At 35.7% G+C, this 19,600-nt stretch overlaps 6 protein-coding genes across 7 annotated transcripts; 3 read left to right on the top strand and 3 right to left on the bottom strand.

Moving 5' to 3' along the window:
* Positions 1–458: 458 nt before the first annotated feature.
* LOC120772477 lies at positions 459–13,086 on the bottom strand. 2 transcript variants are annotated; one of them, XM_040101119.1, is made up of 13 exons: positions 12,930–13,086; positions 12,021–12,216; positions 10,435–10,560; positions 10,016–10,192; positions 9,523–9,939; positions 8,615–9,449; positions 5,802–6,228; positions 5,546–5,711; positions 5,286–5,397; positions 2,757–5,227; positions 2,576–2,693; positions 1,987–2,424; positions 459–1,902 (listed from the first exon to the last, which is right to left on the bottom strand). In XM_040101119.1, the coding sequence occupies exons 2-13, from the start codon at positions 12,201–12,203 to the stop codon at positions 1,013–1,015; spliced, it is 6,360 nt and encodes a 2,119-aa protein (XP_039957053.1). In that variant the 5' UTR covers positions 12,204–12,216; positions 12,930–13,086; the 3' UTR covers positions 459–1,012. The 2 variants fall into 2 exon arrangements, with proteins under 2 accessions (XP_039957053.1, XP_039957054.1); XM_040101120.1 differs by having other exon boundaries at positions 5,802–6,216.
* A 275-nt stretch (positions 13,087–13,361) lies between these two features.
* Positions 13,362–14,366, top strand: LOC120772746 (alpha N-terminal protein methyltransferase 1). Its single transcript, XM_040101507.1, has one exon. It carries the CDS (start codon positions 13,467–13,469, stop codon positions 14,178–14,180), a length of 714 nt encoding a protein of 237 aa, XP_039957441.1. The 5' UTR covers positions 13,362–13,466; the 3' UTR covers positions 14,181–14,366.
* Positions 14,367–14,553: 187 nt separating this feature from the next.
* Positions 14,554–16,106, top strand: LOC120771442 (eukaryotic translation initiation factor 3 subunit M). Its single transcript, XM_040099447.1, has 3 exons — positions 14,554–14,692; positions 14,815–14,994; positions 15,059–16,106. The coding sequence occupies exons 1-3, from the start codon at positions 14,648–14,650 to the stop codon at positions 15,995–15,997; spliced, it is 1,164 nt and encodes a 387-aa protein (XP_039955381.1). The 5' UTR covers positions 14,554–14,647; the 3' UTR covers positions 15,998–16,106.
* A 152-nt stretch (positions 16,107–16,258) lies between these two features.
* Positions 16,259–17,187, bottom strand: LOC120771443 (phosphopantothenoylcysteine decarboxylase). Its single transcript, XM_040099448.1, has 3 exons — positions 17,047–17,187; positions 16,777–16,980; positions 16,259–16,713 (listed from the first exon to the last, which is right to left on the bottom strand). The coding sequence occupies exons 1-3, from the start codon at positions 17,158–17,160 to the stop codon at positions 16,456–16,458; spliced, it is 576 nt and encodes a 191-aa protein (XP_039955382.1). The 5' UTR covers positions 17,161–17,187; the 3' UTR covers positions 16,259–16,455.
* Positions 17,188–17,215: 28 nt separating this feature from the next.
* On the bottom strand, positions 17,216–17,595 carry LOC120771444 (cytochrome c oxidase assembly protein COX19). The gene has a single exon (XM_040099449.1). The coding sequence runs from the start codon at positions 17,509–17,511 to the stop codon at positions 17,227–17,229; it is 285 nt and encodes a 94-aa protein (XP_039955383.1). The 5' UTR covers positions 17,512–17,595; the 3' UTR covers positions 17,216–17,226.
* Positions 17,596–17,877: 282 nt separating this feature from the next.
* LOC120772626 (GDP-fucose protein O-fucosyltransferase 1) lies at positions 17,878–19,360 on the top strand. Its single transcript, XM_040101342.1, has 2 exons — positions 17,878–18,036; positions 18,116–19,360. Exons 1-2 carry the CDS (start codon positions 17,934–17,936, stop codon positions 19,198–19,200), a joined length of 1,188 nt encoding a protein of 395 aa, XP_039957276.1. The 5' UTR covers positions 17,878–17,933; the 3' UTR covers positions 19,201–19,360.
* Positions 19,361–19,600: the final 240 nt, after the last annotated feature.

The raw sequence follows: 19,600 nt of genomic DNA, 5'->3' as shown, positions 1-19,600 counted from the left end.
CGATGAACTCAAACTCTTATCTTTTGACCAAGACTGTCTAAATTCTTATGAGATGACACAGAAAACAGTAACGGTAACTAAAATTTAGCTGACCACAACAACCAAACAGTTTTGGCACCTTAAGGTATGATCTTTCAAAATCAAAGTAAACTGTCAGTAGTTTTTTGATTATTTCCTTAGGATCTGCACATTTTTGAATTTACTCTTCTGTGACAATAAGTCCTAACGATTCCGACTACTTATATACTTCCTAGACCTACCAGTTCTGCAATAGATTTCCGCCTGTGGCAATAACTTTAAACCCCAACTCAACTTTTTCACTAGTGAACATTCTAAAATAAAAAGACCGTTTTGTATTTGGTTCCATAATGATAGGCAATGCAGTTTATTATTTATATTATTCATGAAGAAAATTTTACAAATCATATGTGAAAAAAAGTAAATAAGTAATAACAAAATGTTCTTTATATTTTCTGTTTATTGGTATAAATACTCCAAATGTGTTGCAGTGAGAATGCAATTGCTGGCTTGAATATACTCATGTTTGACCGAGTGCGTCTATTTAATGTATTTAAAAGAGTATATAAACGCATTGACCTCAAGTCACACGCTTAACTGTACACGCACTCACGCACACACATTCATTTGCGCAAGCGCACCAAAAGAAGTACGCCGAATTCAACAAAATTAAGTGTTTCAATACATTTCTAAAAGTAAGGTAAAAAAAATTAAACTAAAAACATTAATGTTGTTGTTGTTGTTTTAAAATGTTCATACTAAAATAACAATCTATCATCAATGTTGGTATGTAATTTCCCCAAACATCGAACAGCATAATACACATATCCACTCATATTCACATGTACATATGTATATGCATATGTACAATAGCGTAAAATTTCTCTCATTCACATTCCAATGTGAAAAGTTGAAAAACTATATAAGTATGTTAAACCCTTCATGGCATTCCATTTAGTTTCTAAATAATGTGCCAAAATTTTGCTCGTGTCGTTTACATAACTGAACAGAGGCCCGATGTCTCGATGCCACATTGTACTTTTTTCGCCTTAGTGAGTTTGATATTCTGCAAAGCCGGTTTCAATTCGTACGTTAACGATTCCTCTTGTGGCGGCGGTGGCGTCGACGTTTTCGGTGGTGCTGTTTGACGCTTCGAAACAGTCGGCACAACTGTGCTGGTACTTGATGGAGGGAAATAACGTGGCGCTGAGGATGTACTGCCATAGCTGCCAATAACAGATATCGTACTTACATTGGACTCTGCATTGACAGCTATATTTTTTATACTGCTACTGCTGCTCGACACCACCGGCGCTAGGGTAGTGGTACGTACGCCAGTCGTACCGCCGCCACATAGTACCGGTATTGTGGACACAACACTTATGGCTGATACATGGCTATATGGTGTTATATTTTCACCACCAGCACCGTTAGGGTTGTCTTTATTATCATCGGCTGTATGCGCATCAGACACCGTTGAGCCTTTGGTTGGACTGATCAGCATGTTGTTGACCGCCGTTACAGATGTTGTGCCGGTCGCGGAGGCGCTACCACCATTATTACTATTACTATTATTACTAGTACTACTATTATTTGCTGTTATACTATTCTTAGCTATATTTATTTTAATTTTATTAACTAAGCTAGCCAATGGTATCGCAGGTGATGGACCAACTGTGGATAAATTATGTTCATCTTCGCTGCCGAGATTGCCATCAATCGAGGTATTCAAATCAATCGGAGTTGCGGTTACTGTATTTGTACTAGTGCCCTCAGCGAATTCCGTTGTATCGACTTGAACAAGTGATTGTGAGGAGGGTGGCCGTTCGGCAGTAGGCGACATGCCCGACGTCGAAGACGCAATCGTTTGGGTTTGTGTTTCTTCTGTAAATCATAAAATACAATTTTCATTAGCAACAAACGAAATATGAAATTAATCTATTTTAAATTTTAATATTTTGTACTTACCACTGCTCTGTATGGAGATCTCTTCATCAGGTGGTATCAGCACAGTACCAACATCCTCAAAACCGTCATCTTCATCCTCATCATCATCCTTTGGTTCTTCTTTAATTTTCACATTAAAGAATGACATTTGTGAAGTTTCGTCGGTATCCGGTTGTTCCTTTTCCACATATGTATCCAAGTCTGTGAATGGAATGTGCGGCTCTTGTATTTCCACATCTGATCCAGCGGCATCCTCATCTGCATCTGCGTCTACTGATTCTGCGACATTATTTTCAGTGTCAATGTCAATGGAATCTTTATCTGCGATTGGCGGTACACTTTCCGGTACATATTCATCGTCATCGTCAATTTCTGTCACAGAGGGTTCCTCATTAGGCAATACGATAACATCATCGTCGTCGTCTTCCGGAACATTGTCAGTTGATTTTACACCTTCAACTGAAAAAACATATGTATATTAATTAACATGTCTTATGGTTAAGTACAGTCACGAAAAATATATTCTGCTCTTTGCTGGTGTCAATTTTAAACATACTATATCCTCGTATTTAACGAAATATATGTAGAAACATAAAAAAAAAACACTCACCATCGCTATGGTCATCACCTTCAATTTTGATAATCATATCATCATCGGTATTTGTCTCCTCTGCAGCCTTGTCTTTCTCCTTTTCCTCTATTTCTTCAACTTTAGCATTCAATGCAGCCTATTGGATGTTCCAAATTTTATTTTAGTTTAAAATGTAAAACACAAATTTTTCTTTCTTTACCTTGTAGTCTTCGTAGCATAACGGATGATATATTTTATCTTCCACGCGAATGGCATTGCGCAAATGCCATTCCTCAGTTTCCTCGTGATAAAATTGTTCGAACTTCTCTTGACACATATCGCAGACACGATCGACATCTTCTGGTAAAGCCGGACAACTAAGCGGTACCGGTGAATTTAGCCACTTTTGATTTGACGTCTCGTCCGATGCTTCCACATCATTTTGCTGCGATTCGAAAAAGTTCTTTTCACGTTCTTCTAAATCCTCAATTTCCTCATATTGCACCCAGTCGGCTAGATCATAATACCATTTACGCGAATGTGCCTTCCGCGACAGGTCTCGTTCGCGCCGATTCTGTCGGAAATGCCAATCTAAATGCTGACTATATTTGATAGTTTGCTCGGGTGGAAAGCGCACACCACAACTGCTGCATTGCATACCAGAGAATAATGTATCGACAATTGCCAATTGGCGTGTTTTAATCGTTTCCGATTTGGTCAGGTCGATTGGGCGTATAGCAACCGGTTGAGGTGGCTCCTCCTCAGGCGCGGCAGCTGAGGGCAAAATACCGGCATCCTTGTTACTAGATGCTATAACATTGCCCGCTCCACCCAAAATACCAGAGGATACTAGTTTCTGGAACAGCTCATCGATATTAATTTTATTCAATGCCGTGGCAGAGAATATTGGTATAGCCGAATTGCCACTGCCTGCTGTACCAACCACTTCTGGTTCACTAACTGTGCTCGTTGTTTCTACACTTTCGGGTGTTTTAGTTGACGATGCCTCCAATTGAACATTTTCCGCTGCGTCCATAATATTTTCTTGTTTTTCTTTTTCCGGCTCAGTCTTATTATCAATATCTTTTTGTGTACTCTCAGGTAGCGGTTCGTCAATTGCCTGAATAGCTGGCGCGATTGTTTGTATTGATTCCGGAGCCGGCGGTTCGGTTTTCACATAAATCATATCCTTAACTACGATTTGTCCTGCTTTCAAACCTTGCGGCAAAGCGCCGAACCGTATGAAGTAACTTATACCCCCTAGTACGTAGCTCTTCGGCAAACCGCCATACTCCACTTTGGCGGGCTCGCCATCCAGCAATACTGTCAATAGGTTATCAGCAAATTGTACAGTGTGATCTTGGTTTCCCAATTTAAAACTTTGCGGTTTCGCATCCAGGAACAATGGTATGACAATGTGTGCATCAACAATCATATTGATCTTACCCACAACCAAATCTCGACGCAGCGCACCGATATTCACTTGTGGTGGCGGGCCTTCAGCTTTAAGTATATGTATTCTATTTTGTAAGGGAATCGAGACGGGCGGTCCACCGAAATATATCTCATACCACTGATCATCAATGTACAGTTCGCGCGACGGGAACCCGAAACGCAAACGATGTGGCTGACCGTTAATGCTGAACGTTTTATAATCATCATTGAATTGCAACGCTATTGGTGGCTCATCATCAATGATAATCGAACGTTGACCCGCTTGAAAACCGATTTCTCGTGGCTGATCCAATTCCATGAACACAATGGCTACCTGATCGTAAATGCGTATCTCCTTCGAGAGTCCATCTATCGTGATGGTGCGCACTAAATCGGCCTGCGGATTATCAATAGAGTTGCACGGTTTCGGTATGTTAGGTGGTAGTGGTATAATCGGCACCATTGGTGCTTGTGGAGGCGGTGGTACGCTGCTACGTATCATCGGGCCAGAATTCACAAATGGCGGCCCACCGGGCGCAACAACAGGTGGCAGTTGCATTTGCCAAGGCATTTGCGGATGCATGATGGGCATATTTGGCGGTGGTCCACCACGGTAGCCGCCGATATTTGGATGTGGTCGCATCATATTACCCTTAGTCCATGATTTAGGTGGATTTGAATTGCCTGGCATATTAGCTGCGATGGCAACGCCATCCACTTTTTCACCCCATTTTGTTGGTTTTAAGCGTTTCTCCCTTTGCGGCTTGGAGCGCTGTAAAGCAGCTATATCGCTATTGTCATTGCTACGCTCATCATAAATGGGCGAACGTGTTGTTGAGGAATTGCTATTGACTAGTTCAGTGGTAGGCATGGAATTATTGGCATTATTGTCGCTTGTAGGGGCTGAAGGCCTGCGTAATTTTGGTATACGCTTCTTAAGAACAGCTTCACGTGCCGCTGCGGCACGTTGTTCTTCTGCAGTTTCCTCGTCCTCTTCAATTTGCTTGGATTTCGTTGCAGCACTGCCTTCAAGCGATTCACGTTTCTTTGCCTCTTTCAATTTGCTCGTCTCATTGATTGACATTACTTTCTGCATAAGATTCTTATATTGATCCTGATTGATAGAGTTAGTTTCTAGCAGCTCCTGTGCCTGTGCTACAATCGTACGTATTTTTTCGTCGTTGGCATCCTGAGAGTCATCGTTTAATTGTGGCTCTGATAGTTTAACACGCTGGGTAATATCCTTACTTAACTTTTCTGTAAAAAAAAAACAATATTATACAAAAATTACTTATTTTTAAAATATAACATTTACCGGATTTATTAAATTTACTGTATTTAGTTGCTTTTGCCAGTTTGGCACGCACGTCATCCAAAGTCGATGCTTTCTTCGTAGGTGATGATGTTGCTTTCGTATTTTTTGAGGTCTTAAAAACAATAAAAGATAACAAAAAAATCAAGTAGAATTTGTGATTCTTTAAAGCAGATTTAAAAAATACGACTAATGCATAAGCCTCGGCACTACAACACTTTGTTATGACTTTGCGACTTCGTCCTCTTATTGTCTTTACTCACCTTCAAGTTATTCCAACTCTCCGCATTCTGTTCCTCTGTTATAAATGGAGGAGGTGGTGGTGTTGGCGACTTACTATCTTGTTGTGATTTATGTTGTAGCTGTTGTACGGCTAGCATCTGCGGTGGTATGCAAGTACGCAAGTCTACATCTTCGTCTCCAAATAATCTAAAATTAATTAAATACAAATAAAAAAATATTCGTGAGACAGGCTGCGAAAATGATCGTAATTGTTTATAGGTGCACATGTGTACTTACGCATCGAATTTGGCTTGCTTAATCTTCTTGGCCAATGGTTCTTCAAGATCTGTTCTTGATGTGGAGACACGTTTCTTCTCATCGCTATCGGCTTTATCAATTTCCATTGTATCTGGCGACAATAGCTCCGCTTTATGCTTGCTTTCTAGCTGTTCCTTAGTGTCAAGGCTGCTGTGACGCTTAGCATTAACACTACCGCTAACACTAATAACACCACCACCACCACCACTACCAACACCTTCATCATTATTATCATCTGTATCAACTTTATGCTTAGTAAAAGTTTCAGTTTTCAAGAACGTTGTTACTCCATCTTTCCCTTTAATTATGTTTGCCGCTCTTGCTGTTGTTGCTGCTGCTGCCGTTGACATCTCGTCGTCGAAGTCAAGTGCAACAGTGGTCGCCGGTTGTTGCGCTGTAGATTTGTCTAATTTATTATACAATTTCTGAATTTTAAACGACACTTTTGCTGATGTTGTTGTTGTAGTAGTAGTTATAGTATTTTTAAGATTCGCCGCAGAAGCTATTACGAGCTGTTCTAATTGTGGCGCGTACGCAGCGATTGGGGGGAAATGCCTTAAGTCAATGTCCGTTTGCGCAGCAATTGCCAAACATCCGTCGGTCACTATTTTAATATCTAAAATTGGTTTTTTTTATGCTTACGTTTGTTTCATTGCTCTTACGTTTTCATGCTTACTATTTATTTTGTTTATTTAATTAATATTTTTATTGTTTGGTTTATTATTATTATTAACCATTATAATTTGCATTTTTACAAAATATTAAACAGTTGCCACAAATTTACAAGGACAATATTAAATATTCACATTATAAAAGTATACGACTAGCAAATTACGTTAAAAAACTCAATACGAAAATAAAATAAAAAAAACAATGCATTTACTTAAACCAATTTTAAAAAATTAAAAATAGCGGAAAAGTTATAAAGTCTTGGTGGAAGCGCTCAGTTGATGCTCACATATGGAGTGCAAACATCAATGTAAATAATAAAGTGAAATTGGTACGGGAGTATACAAATAAAAAAAAAACTCTGCCAAACACGGAGACACACCGCACAAGAAATAATAGAGTGCTTGTTGCAGCGGTACTGGGTTATAAAATAATTTCTAACTGCAATAACCCGAAATTGCACTAACAGCCCAAAAATTTCAATTATTAAAAAAAACTCTTATTTTGAGCATCATGAATCGATGGTTCGGTTAGCGCGTGATTTAAATAGACCAGTCCGAGCCAAATTTAGTCATTACAATATTTATAACGGATAACAGTTTTTAATTTACTACAAAATATCAGTGTTAGCAAAAAAAATTACTTTACTTTTAGCTAGTATATTAAACGGTGGTGAATCTAAAACAAAAACGTCTAACATAACATTTTTTAGGTATTTTGTGAAAAATTATTTCCTTAAAAATTTTCAATTAATTTAAGTGCCATTAAATGACTGCAAGTGTAGCAAATTGAGTTGAGTGTAGTTGTTGAGGTTGTTGTTAGTATTTTTGAGGCAAAATATATTAATACATGTTAAATTTTGTCAATTCAGTTGTTTCTAAATATTACTTTTACTAAAAACTAAATATGAACGTTACAAACTAAAAACCCAAAAAAGTACTTTGTTTTGCTCAAAAAATTTTTCTGTTTGGAAAAAAAATTAAGAAAAAAAAAAGTTCAAACACTCTTTATAATGTTGTGGCGGTGGCGTTTATATAATATTAGATAAAATATGCGTCTATGTACCTTCGGCAGTAAATAAGGATTGAGTGGAAATGTAAACATTAGAAAACTACATACAAAGTCAGCTTGCTGCGAGTAGTGTTAATATGCTTTCACTCGTTTTGAATTTGCTTGACATTATTTTTTAATATACAAGCAATGAACGTGATTTTATCTTATTTTACGAATCTTTATTATGATTTTTTTTTATATAAGTTTTCTCTTTTAAATGTTTGTACACTTGGCATTGTTTGTTTAGTACTATCATTATTAAACTAAATATGTTTATATGTTATGAGTATCACAGCTACTTTTAGCTACTAATTTCTCAGAAATTCTTCTAACTTATTACTTAATGTACAAATTATTATTTTTTGTATACTCTTACAAGAAAGTATTTTAATTTCAAAGAGAGATTGGACGTGTGGCATAAACTAAACCTGGTACAATTTTGATAGACATATTTTGGCAATCTTCTACACAGAATACCCGACCGAAATGCATATAAGAATCAGGGGGAAGTAGGAACGGTTTTTGATTTGTGAACGTTTTCAAATAACAATCGAGTAAAACAACTTTGGTTGATCGTATTTTTTCATAAAAAGTATTTATTTTATCACATTCAAAGTCTACTTAAACTATTACTTATTTTGACCTTTGAATTCGATATTTAGCAGTATAAATAAAAAAAAATATACCACACACACACACACAGTAACGAATTATTAGATAGAATACGTGAAAAAACAACAGCCAAAGGGTACAAAAACCAAAGCCATAGCAAAACAATTTGAGCTTACACAGCGAAGAAGAGCTCCCTTCATGCCTAACAATGAGTCAAATTTTCGGGCAAAGTGTATATTATGTATTTATTTCAATAAATACGAATGGGTAATTGCCAAATATAGCTTCTGGAATGTCTCAAAACAATAGTATTTTGCTTGATGTAATAGAATTCAAATATTTGTACAAATCTAACCAAAGTCCACACGCGCCCAACTGTCTCTCTACTTTGCGCACATTGATAATACATGTTTCTCGTAAAAGCTGTGAAATAATGTGAAAGTGTAAACGATTCTTACTTTTGTTTTCTACTTTTAATGCGGCGGCATTTTTCTGCATCTCCTCCTCGTGCTCGGCATCAGAAAGGATCGCTTTCGACAGTTTCTTTGTTGAAAATATTTGTCTATCATCACGATCCGAAAATGTGCCGCTTCCGCCGGCGCCAACTGTTGAGCCAGCGCCGGTAGCTTTATCAATTGGCGAACGACTCCGTGAACGATTCTTACTGTTTGGTGACGTATGTGTACTGTGTGTTTTGCGTTTTAGTTCCTTCTTTTTTGACGATGTTGACTCGTTGCCCGACAATAATGTGGTTGAGGATTTACGCTTGAATGTTGTAGAAAGTGGCGCAATCTCAAAAGCGTCTTTATCACATTTGTTACTAGTTGATTTTTTACTGCTGCGGCTACTTGTAGTTCCAGTTGCGGAACTGGATGAGGTGCCTCTCTGTCGCTCCGAGGAACACGAACTACCGGATGATGTGGAACTCTTTGATTCGCTACGTTTACGATCTTTATCCTTATCCTTATCACGTGATGAGCTGCCTTTTCGTCGGCTTTCCGTACTCGTATTACTACCCGAATCACCGCGACTGCTTTTGCTGCTGCTGCTGCTGCTACCATTGCGATACGAAGACGACGCTGAAGATGACTTATTGTCAGATTTATTTGTATCATCGGCGCCACGCAATGATGACGAAGTGTTTGACTTTGATGAGCCACGCATTGATGGCGTTGCATCTTGCATTTGCTGTTGACGTGCCAAGCGTGGATCACGGTGTCTTATGGTGTTTAATAATGCGGGATTTACAGGATGCACTTTCGGTTTGTTGCTAGTGCTCGTAGGCGGGAAATTCTACACCAAATGATTTGATTATTATGATATATATTTCAATATAAGACCAATATACGTTTGTTGCTTTTTTTACCTGAGGCGGCATAGGCATCATACCAACTGGTATATGCTGTGGTTGTTGTTGTGGTCTGGATTGGTTGAAATTTGAATGGAAAAGTGCTGCTGGTGGCACCGCTCCACCACCCACAATTGTCGGATGTGTTGGCCGTGGATGCATGTGGTGTTGAGACATCAAGCCAGGCGGCATTATGCCAGTTGGCATTATTTGCGCTGGCACGCCGGGCATGCGCGAACCGCCCATTGTAGTGCCCGCTTCCGGTGGCATGAGGCCGTTTGTTACTTTCGACAACTGTTTATCTTGTTCTTCCAAGCTCTTTTTGGTCGCTTCAAGTTCTAGTTCGAGTTTACGCTTTTTCAATTCCAACAGTTCTCGTGTTTTGGCTTGTAATATCTCCTCAACATCACCGGCTTGTACCTTGAGATCATAATTCTAGAAATTTAACATGTAGAAAATTTAGAAATTTGCATTTAAACATTATTCAATACCACATATTTTCTTTACTTACGGGTTTGAGAAAATTTGGATTTACGTGGATGGACTGTGGTACTTGCTTTGCTGTGATTGGCCAATTATTGTCAATCCGCTTCACTTTTACATCCAATGCGTATAGTTTTTGTGATGGGAAAACCTCATTCCAAGTTAACCGTAGTGCATACATACGTTCACGAATTTTTTCATTAACCTTTGTAATACAAATACATATGAAACAAAATCTTTAAAACTCCAAAATAGTTTCGAGTACTAAAATACTGTTGACAACTAAAATATTGGTTAACAAAATAATAATAACCATAACAGTGCACTAAAAACAGAACTTTTCTATTTAAAAGTAGTTATAAAATTCTATTGTTCAAATTTGGCTATATTGGGAAAAATTAAATTAGTTATCAACAGCTGTAAAGCTCTCCAGCATTAAATGCTTACCTTTTCGAATACATCGCAAAATATGTTCACAATACATTGACTGAAGAGATGAATATACGTGCTTTTCACATTTTTCACGATAGAATCTATTAAATATAGCAAAGGCAACTTTATATCTGGCGGCACCTGTAGAATTGGAACAGTGGGAATAAACGAAAAAATACATTTAAAAAACTGCAATTAATTGACACCTATGGGATAAGCATCCAACCGACAAACAGCATCAGCAGTGCGCTGAGGTGTGCCTATTTCTTTGGCAATATGACTAAAATCCCTTGTAATCATAATTCCTTTAACTCACTATAATTAACTCAGATTTTTATTATTTAAGTTATTGTAGTAAACTTAACATTAGATACGAGAACTTTAACCAAAAGTAAAAGACAAAAACGTTTTTTTTTTAATTAAAAAATAAATACCTTGCTAAAACTAAAACTGAAAAAATGTTGACCTAAACCATATCGACAAAAGCTCATTTATTACATATTCGACATTCCCTGACAGATTGCGCCATTTTATAAAATCTTATAAGTTTATATATAAATTTATTAAAATATTTAGCTACAACAGTATCACGAAATAAAAGACATTCAAAAATAACTGATCTTTGTAAAGAAGTTTTATTAAATTTAGTTTATATGTTAGTGGTTTAAAATGATTTTTTTATGTTGATATGCATATTATCATCTTTTTAGCCACATCCGGTGGATTTTACGGACCGCTGAAGCTGTAAATTAATTTAAAAACTTTCTCGGGACTATTTCCCAGAAATACGCATGCAAAATCTTATTTTCTTTACAAACTAGCTTAAATAGATGTTCACATTTTGTAGTATTGTAAATTTTCGTACACTTTTAGGCCTGGAACACTACAGTCTCAACTTGGTATAATTTGTGATTAACCATAACCAAATAGCTTGTCTACTATCGAAAAAATCTGTTGTATTAATATCTAACATTTGTAAAACGTTTTAAAAACTTTGCTAATGTGATAAAATATAAAATCTGGTTATAATGGACATTTGTAAAAGAACACAAAACAGATATTACGTACTGAAACGTTATACGTTTTAATATTCAAAAATTTCAATTAAAGAAGTTATGGTACTACGAACACTTGTTCATTGTTATTTTCTGAAGAACATTTTAAACTAAAAGACCCTACTGACAAATTTATGCGGTTTGATAAACTTTTAGCACTTAGAATATTTGAAGTTTTTTTTTACAAATAAGAGTCAATTCTTCTTCCACACTGATTTTTAACGGCAAGATTTTGCCTCACGTTGGTTGAAATCGAAAACACAGATTACTCAAATTTATTGAACACAACATTTATTATTCCAAGGGTAAGTAAACTTTGAAGTTTTTGGATAAACATCATTCTATAGAAAATGAAGTTTCCAAGCAGTGAGCGTTCTGTGGGTTTTTCAGTGTGATTACTTTATCGACACACTGACTAAAATACCTAAAGTTGCCTGTTAAACGAATTTTGTTTTGAATTGTTATCAAGGCGAAAAATGATACATCCAAGATATACGATGTTATAGTTTTTTAACCTATTTCAAATTCATTAAAAAAATGTTTAACCTTAGCGATGTGTTGCTCCACCACTTTAACTATAACTGACGCACATCCAATATTTTCCTCTGCTAACATTGTTAGCATATTTATTAAGGGTTTACTGTTGCAAGTAAGATCAGACAAGCTGGAGAGATATTCCTCTGCCACACGTGCTTCATTTTCGTCTTTAGTTTTCACAGACATTTCCATTTTAAGTGAATTCCTGAAAATTAAGAATATCTATTACTTTTCATGTTTTACACTCTTGAAGCATTAACATTCATGTTGTTCGCGCAAGCACATACACAAACAATTTCATTGTAATTTTAAAATGATATATATAATATACAGAAATATTAATATACTTTCAAAAATAAAAAAATTAATTAACACCATTGCCATGAACTAAAGCGAACGTATTTATATATTCGTATTTGCAAACTTGTTTAAAAATAATGCAATAAAAAGTTTTTCGTTTATATTGATTTTTTAATGACAAGAGAAGGTATTTCTTATTATAATTGCGGTAACGTCAATAGCCATGTCAGTCGTTACAACAGTTTCGTTTAATACACGTAAACATACGAATCGCAAACGTTGCTACAAAATTTACGCCATGATGGCGATCACTCGAAGTACATATTCGCTAAACCATGTATATATAAATTCACATATGTATGTGTATATGTATGTTTAATATATATAAATATGTCCCTGCATATGAAACTTTCGTTAATATAACAAAAAAAATTTACACATATGTAAATCTACTTTTGCATTTTTTTAAATGAAGCATGGCACTTATTTGATCAATTTTCACCAGAAACAAATATAATCTCCATATTTTGTAGAGACAAAAAATGTGTATGTGAATGTGTACAGGAATATTTTCGCCACAATTTAGCTCATTTGAAAGAAGTATATGTCAAAACTTACCTTCAATTTTACTTGAAGTCACTTAATTATACAATCAGCACTATTTTATTACTTTAAATTTACTTTTAATTGTATTATAAATCACTTATTTTCACGTAACACTCAACTACGACGTTGTCTACTTTACTTCACCGATTTTTAGGAAAATTTACTTTACCAATATGGCGACCGATTGTCGCTGAATTTGCTGACAAAGTGCTGATTGTGACGTTGCCACATCCTTTAAAATCTTTTAAAGTTCACGAGAACTGGAGTAATTTGCTTTTATTCATAATTTACTAATATTTTAGGAAATGATTTTTGGTTTATGTTTTATTTTACTTATTTCGGATAGCTTTGCGAACGTAATCATCAAAAATTTTAAACTGAATAAACACAAATTACTTTGACTAGACACTTCAACAAGAAGAAGCATTTTGTTAGCAAGTTTGACATTTGTGTAGGTTCTGCCAAAAAATGTGTTGTGTAGTGAGCTAGTATTTTTATTTTAAATTCTTGTAAAAATATTCATATAACATAGTTTATAAAGAAACACACATGTCTGTGCTCAACAAGGATACTTTGCTAGCTCCACAAGCTGACCAAAACAATATAACCGAAAATGATTTTTACGGTAGAGCGCAAAAATATTGGTCCGAAGTTCCTGCTACGGTGAACGGCATGCTTGGTGGTTTAGGATATCTAAATAGAATTGATATCCAAGGTTCCAGTAGTTTTTTAAGAGACTTAAAAGACTTGGGTAAAAACAACGCTCTCGATTGTGGCGCGGGTATTGGTCGTATAACAAAAAATTTACTGATGTCGCGTTTTAATACAACCGATATTGTTGAGCAGGATGCCAGTTTTACAGAAAAAGCACGCGAATATTGCACAGAGGGTAATGAGCATAATGGCCGCTTAGGTGAAATATACACTATGGGTCTTCAAGAATTTACACCAGCTGCGAGTAAATATGATGTGATATGGTGTCAGTGGGTCCTGGGCCATCTCACCGAAAGTGACCTTTTCAATTTTTTCCGTCGTATGCGTCTTGGTCTAACAAACAAAGGTTATTTAATAATTAAGGAGAATGTTACATCGTCTAATATAGTTGAAGAGGATAAGCAAGACTCTTCAGTAACACGTCCATTGAAAATATACGAAACTGCAATCAAAAGTGCTGGATTTCGAATTGTAAAAACTTGGCGACAGCAGAGCTTTCCCAAAGGATTATACCCGGTTTACATGTTGGCCTGCCGACCCACAGAATAATTAGCGTCTGTCAATTGTAAAATTGTGGAGATATAACAATAATTAAGTTGAACTTAATGAAATGTTCAAATGAAAAGTTTTAGTTTACAGACACAACCCTCATAAAGGTCCTGAATGAAATTGCTAGTTATAAAACTATATTATACATAGTAAATCAATAAAAAAATAAGTATGTATACACAAACATTTATATTTAATTTTTTGAGTTTGAATAAAAGAAAGCGACAATTTATTTTTTGTTGTATTTTTTTATGAAATTGGGTTTCGTTTCATAATTATCTATAGCCGTCAACTTCATGAATGAGTACACTATTGTGAATTTTTCTCAGTATTTGTGTAAATGGCAAAACTCAAGAAGAAGCATTTATATTGTTTCTTTTTGCTACGTGTAGCGCATAGGTGTTGCGGGTGTAAATCTATTTGGCTTTGAAAAACAGTTGCAAACACATATTGAAACTTCAATAAACATGAATTCTCCTCCGGTATTTATTGACTTGTCTTTGGACGAGCAGGTAAATATAATTTCTTTTTAAATCATAATTAAGAGGCTGTGGTGTGAAACATCCTAGTTTTGAGGTTATGTTTTCTGTATATAATGCAGCGAGGTATTTTAGCATTTGCATTGACTTTTTAGGTGCAAGAACTAAGAAAATTCTTTAAAAAGCTTGGAGCCGAGATTTCATCCGAAAAATCTAACAAAGGTGTTGAAGATGACTTACATAAAATCATTGGAGTTTGCGATGTTTGTTTCAAAGATGGCGAACCCTCTCAAATTGATGGCATCCTTAATAGTATTGTTTCCATTATGATTACAGTAAGTTTTTATTTAGAAAAATTACATTCGGAATTTATTAGAATTAAATATTTCTTTTTAATAGATTCCACTCGACCGCGGTGAAAATATTGTTTTGGCTTACTGTGAAAAAATGACGAAAGCTCCTAATGTGCCATTGGCAAAGGTTTGCTTAGAGTCTTTATGGCGTTTGTTTAACAACTTGGATACAGCATCACCTTTGCGCTATCATGTTTATTATCATCTTGTTCAAGTGGCCAAACAAAGTGACCAAGTTTTGGAAGTTTTCACAGGTGTTGATCAACTGAAATCACAATTTGCTAATTGTCCACCGTCTAGTGAGCAAATGCAGAAACTATACCGCTTGTTACACGATGTGACTAAGGATACTAACTTGGAGTTGTCAGCTAAAGTTATGATTGAATTGCTTGGCACTTACACAGCAGATAATGCCTGTGTTGCTCGAGAAGATGCCATGAAGTGCATCGTGACAGCACTTGCTGATCCCAACACATTTCTGTTGGATCCATTGTTAGCCCTTAAACCGGTGCGCTTTTTGGAAGGTGATTTAATACATGACTTGTTGTCAATTTTTGTATCCGACAAATTGCCATCGTATATACAATTCTATGAAGATCATAAGGAATTCGTTACTTCTCAAGGCTTAAATCATGAGCAGAATATGAAAAAAATGCGTCTATTGACCTTCATGCAACTGGCAGAAAGCAATCCTGAAATGTCATTTGAAACACTCACAAAAGAATTACAAATAACCGAAGATGAAGTTGAACCATTCGTTATTGAAGTACTGAAAACAAAATTAGTGCGTGCACGTCTGGACCAGGCCAATCGCAAAGTGCACATCTCATCAACCATGCATCGTACATTTGGTGCAACCCAGTGGCAACAATTACGCGACCTTCTGTACGCCTGGAAAGAAAATTTGAGTTCGGTGCGTGAAGGTTTGGGTAGTGTTTCAGCAGCACAACTCGATTTAGCGCGCAGTCAAAAATTAATACACTAACTGAATTCAACAATTTCTACTAGCCACAGACAACAACATTTTGGTCTTTTGTATTTATAAATGATTTAAATAAATTTAATTCGAGGTAAGAAAAACCAATAAATGTTAATTCTATTGGGGGTTCTTCTTTAACACGATCGAGGCAAACAGTTAACTATAAAAATTGTATCAGGCACATATGTATGTATATTTAAATTCATTGAAACTACAAACACTCGAATTGCATTATAAATTTATATAAACCTTTTGAATTGATATCCATGTAGATATATATATATATTTATTTAGTATACTACTTAAATAAATGTATGTGTATTCCTTTTGGAAAGTATTGCTTTGCAGGAAATTATTCACCGATAATGAATGACGTCACTTTGCAGTACGCATGTACCCAAATATTTGTAATTCTTATCTAAATACATCTAATTGTGTATGCACATAGGTGTAAAACTGGGAAGCTATGATTTTTCTAAAAAGGGTTTTAATCGTTCAACGATTGTAGACACTTCGGCCATTGCCCCATTGCCCGTATCTCCGCACATCAACATCTTTGATATACAAGGTATTTCGGTATATCCCCAAGACTTAAGTTTGCTTATTTGTTCATATGTTAGAGGGTGGTCGTACATACGAGTATTCATTGCAGGACAGAAGAGTAACGGCTTGTGTAGGTCCCAGGCACGTACCACACAAGTGAGTAGATTATCGCATATACCCTAATAAGAAATATTGAATGTTAACCAATTTTTATAAGCAATGAGAGATATAAACAATCATACCGTTGCTATTTTGGCCAGTGTGTTTGCGCTGAGTGGTGCGATTAGTAGAATGTCTGCCCATTTGCCCAAATCTATATGTAATACAGGATCACCTCGTCTTTGCCACATCGACCACTCGGCGACATCAATCAGTATTTTTACCTTCGCAGGCAAAAGCGTACTTTCGAAAAAATGTCTAGCGTGTTCTGTGGGGACTATTTTAATCTGCGAATTGTGCATGTATTGAAATCAATAAAATTTTAATTGATTGGTAATTATGCATGTACTCACATTTATGGTGTAGTCTTTCTCGTATTCTTGTATTTTTTCAATTAGCAATGGTAGTTTGATAGTCGCCACACTTCCCGTGACACCGATTAGTATGTTCTTTTGAGGTCTCATCATAGCTTCTATTTGGTTGCTTTGAATTTTTTTTAGTCGTATTTTGATATTTTAGGAATTTAATTTGATTTATTGCAATTTGTTTTTGTTATTATCCTTGGTATTTGTTTTACTCTCGTCTTCAAAGCCCAGCTTGGACCACTGCGTTTGCTCCATCAAATTGTTTTGCATGCGACAACCAAGGTATTCTTTAGCTTCTTGGCGACACTGCGAGTTGTTGTCGTTGTTTCGGCGCAAACAATTCATGTACAGGAGGTAGTATTTTTTACAAATGCTTTCGTGATCAAGTGGAAAACTGCCCTTCTCCGGTGGTGTTGGTATGAATGACTTCTGATTAAGCGTATTCGAATTCATTTGACAAATTCTCTGGTAATATAGCTACCTGGGAACGGGTTTACAACTTACCTATGCGCGATTACACAAATTCACGTGAAGCAAAATAAAATGCAGAGACATCTGTTGGGAACATAAACATGTAGAAAAAAACCAAAAAAAAAGAATAATCAAAAAAAATTGAAAGTAAGAAATTTTTGAATGAATTCTTGTTTTCAAAAATTAATCAAATTATTTGCGAATAAAAGTGATTATAAATAAATTTTTAATTGTATGTATAAACTCACAACCTTATATAAAGTTTTTCCTTAACTTTACAACACTATCGTTTTCCTAGTTTCTTTTCAAATTGTACACTTACCAGCACTAACCTAGTTTTTGTTTATTGCTTTGAGCAATTTGTTTGTACATTTTTCCAATTGATTGAAAAAGAAGCCGGTAAAATGCTAGTGTTGTTGAGAATAATTGCATTTTGCACATTGCTATTATCTAGCAATGCTTCCGAAATTGATGTCAATGGCTATTTAGCTTATTGTCCTTGCATGGGTTCGTATGAATATATATGTTTATATGATTTATTCCACAATGTTTTGGTAAATATGTTTATTTTGTTTACTGTCATTAGGTCGATTTGGTAACCAAGCCGATCATTTCTTAGGAGCATTAGCTTTCTCTAAAGCTCTCAATCGTACATTAATTTTGCCACCATGGGTTGAATACAGGAAAGGGGAAATACGTTCTACACAAGTTCCTTTCGACACCTATTTTCAGGTGGAGCCTTTACAAGAATATCACCGAGTTATACTAATGGCTGATTTTATGATGCATCTAGCTCCAAAAATTTGGCCTGAAAATAAACGTATTTCATTTTGCTACATGGAGAGGAAAACTTTAAGTCCCAACAAAGCTCCGAAACCCGACTGTCATGCGAAAGATGGAAATCCTTTTGGTCCATTTTGGGATACGTACAACATATCCTTCGTGGATTCTGTGTTTTACAGTCCTCTCAATTTCGACATACATCACAGGGCAATGGCAACAAAATGGCAAGAGAAATATCCGCCTACAGAATGGCCTGTTATACCATTTACTGGCGCACCAGCTAGCTTTCCCGTACAATCAGAGAATAGGGATTTGCATCGTTATCTACGTTGGTCAAACATTTATGAAGATATGATGCGTACTTTTATTAAAAATAATTTACCTCGTGGTGCTTTTATTGGTCTTCATCTCCGTAATGGCATTGATTGGGTACGAGCATGTGAACATGTACGAGATAGTCAGCAATTATTCGCTTCACCACAATGCCTCGGATATAATAATGAGCGTGGTTCATTATATTTCGATCTTTGCTTGCCTTCTAAAGAGCTTATTATCAGACAAATCAAACGTTTGATTAAGAGCGTTAAGCAGAGTAATCCTACCAATGAGATTCGTTCAATATTTGTGGCAGCAGACGCTAATCATATGATAAAGGAATTAAACACCGCATTGTCGCGAATGAATGTTACCGCCCATAAATTATATAATGATGACCCACACCTTGATCTAGCCATATTAGGTATGGCAAATCATTTCATCGGCAATTGTGTTTCGTCATTTAGTGCATTTGTCAAAAGAGAACGAGATGTTAAAGGTTTACCTTCATATTTTTGGGCATATCCCAAAGAAAAAGAACGCCAACATGCAAGAACCCATGAAGAACTCTAAAGCATTCACACAAATGTTGATCGCATTTAACTCGCATTTGAACTTAAAAAAATTCTCATATATAACATATAAGGTGCTTGTAATTCCAATATATTATATATATTAATATATTATACTTTTTATAGATTAAGAAAGCGCTAAATAAACTCAAAGCTATTACATAAAAAAATTGTGATATCCTTTAAATTAGTAAAGTTGGGGAAAAAAAGAAATAAAAAAACGTTAGGTCTAGCTAGAATACTCTTATGAGTCTCCATCCAAGAACTTGATTTTAATCGTTCAGTTCCTATGGCAGCTAAATGATAAATCGCTTCAAATATTGTAACTTCATGGACAAATATCTATGCCAAATTTTGTGAAGATATCTTTGCAAAAAAAAAAGAGTTTTTGATGAAAGAAC

This window comes from Bactrocera tryoni, chromosome 3, assembly GCF_016617805.1.
Source record: "Bactrocera tryoni isolate S06 chromosome 3, CSIRO_BtryS06_freeze2, whole genome shotgun sequence".
NCBI classification, from domain to species: domain Eukaryota; kingdom Metazoa; phylum Arthropoda; class Insecta; order Diptera; family Tephritidae; genus Bactrocera; species Bactrocera tryoni.
This window is presented reverse-complemented; position numbering and strand designations above follow the sequence as displayed.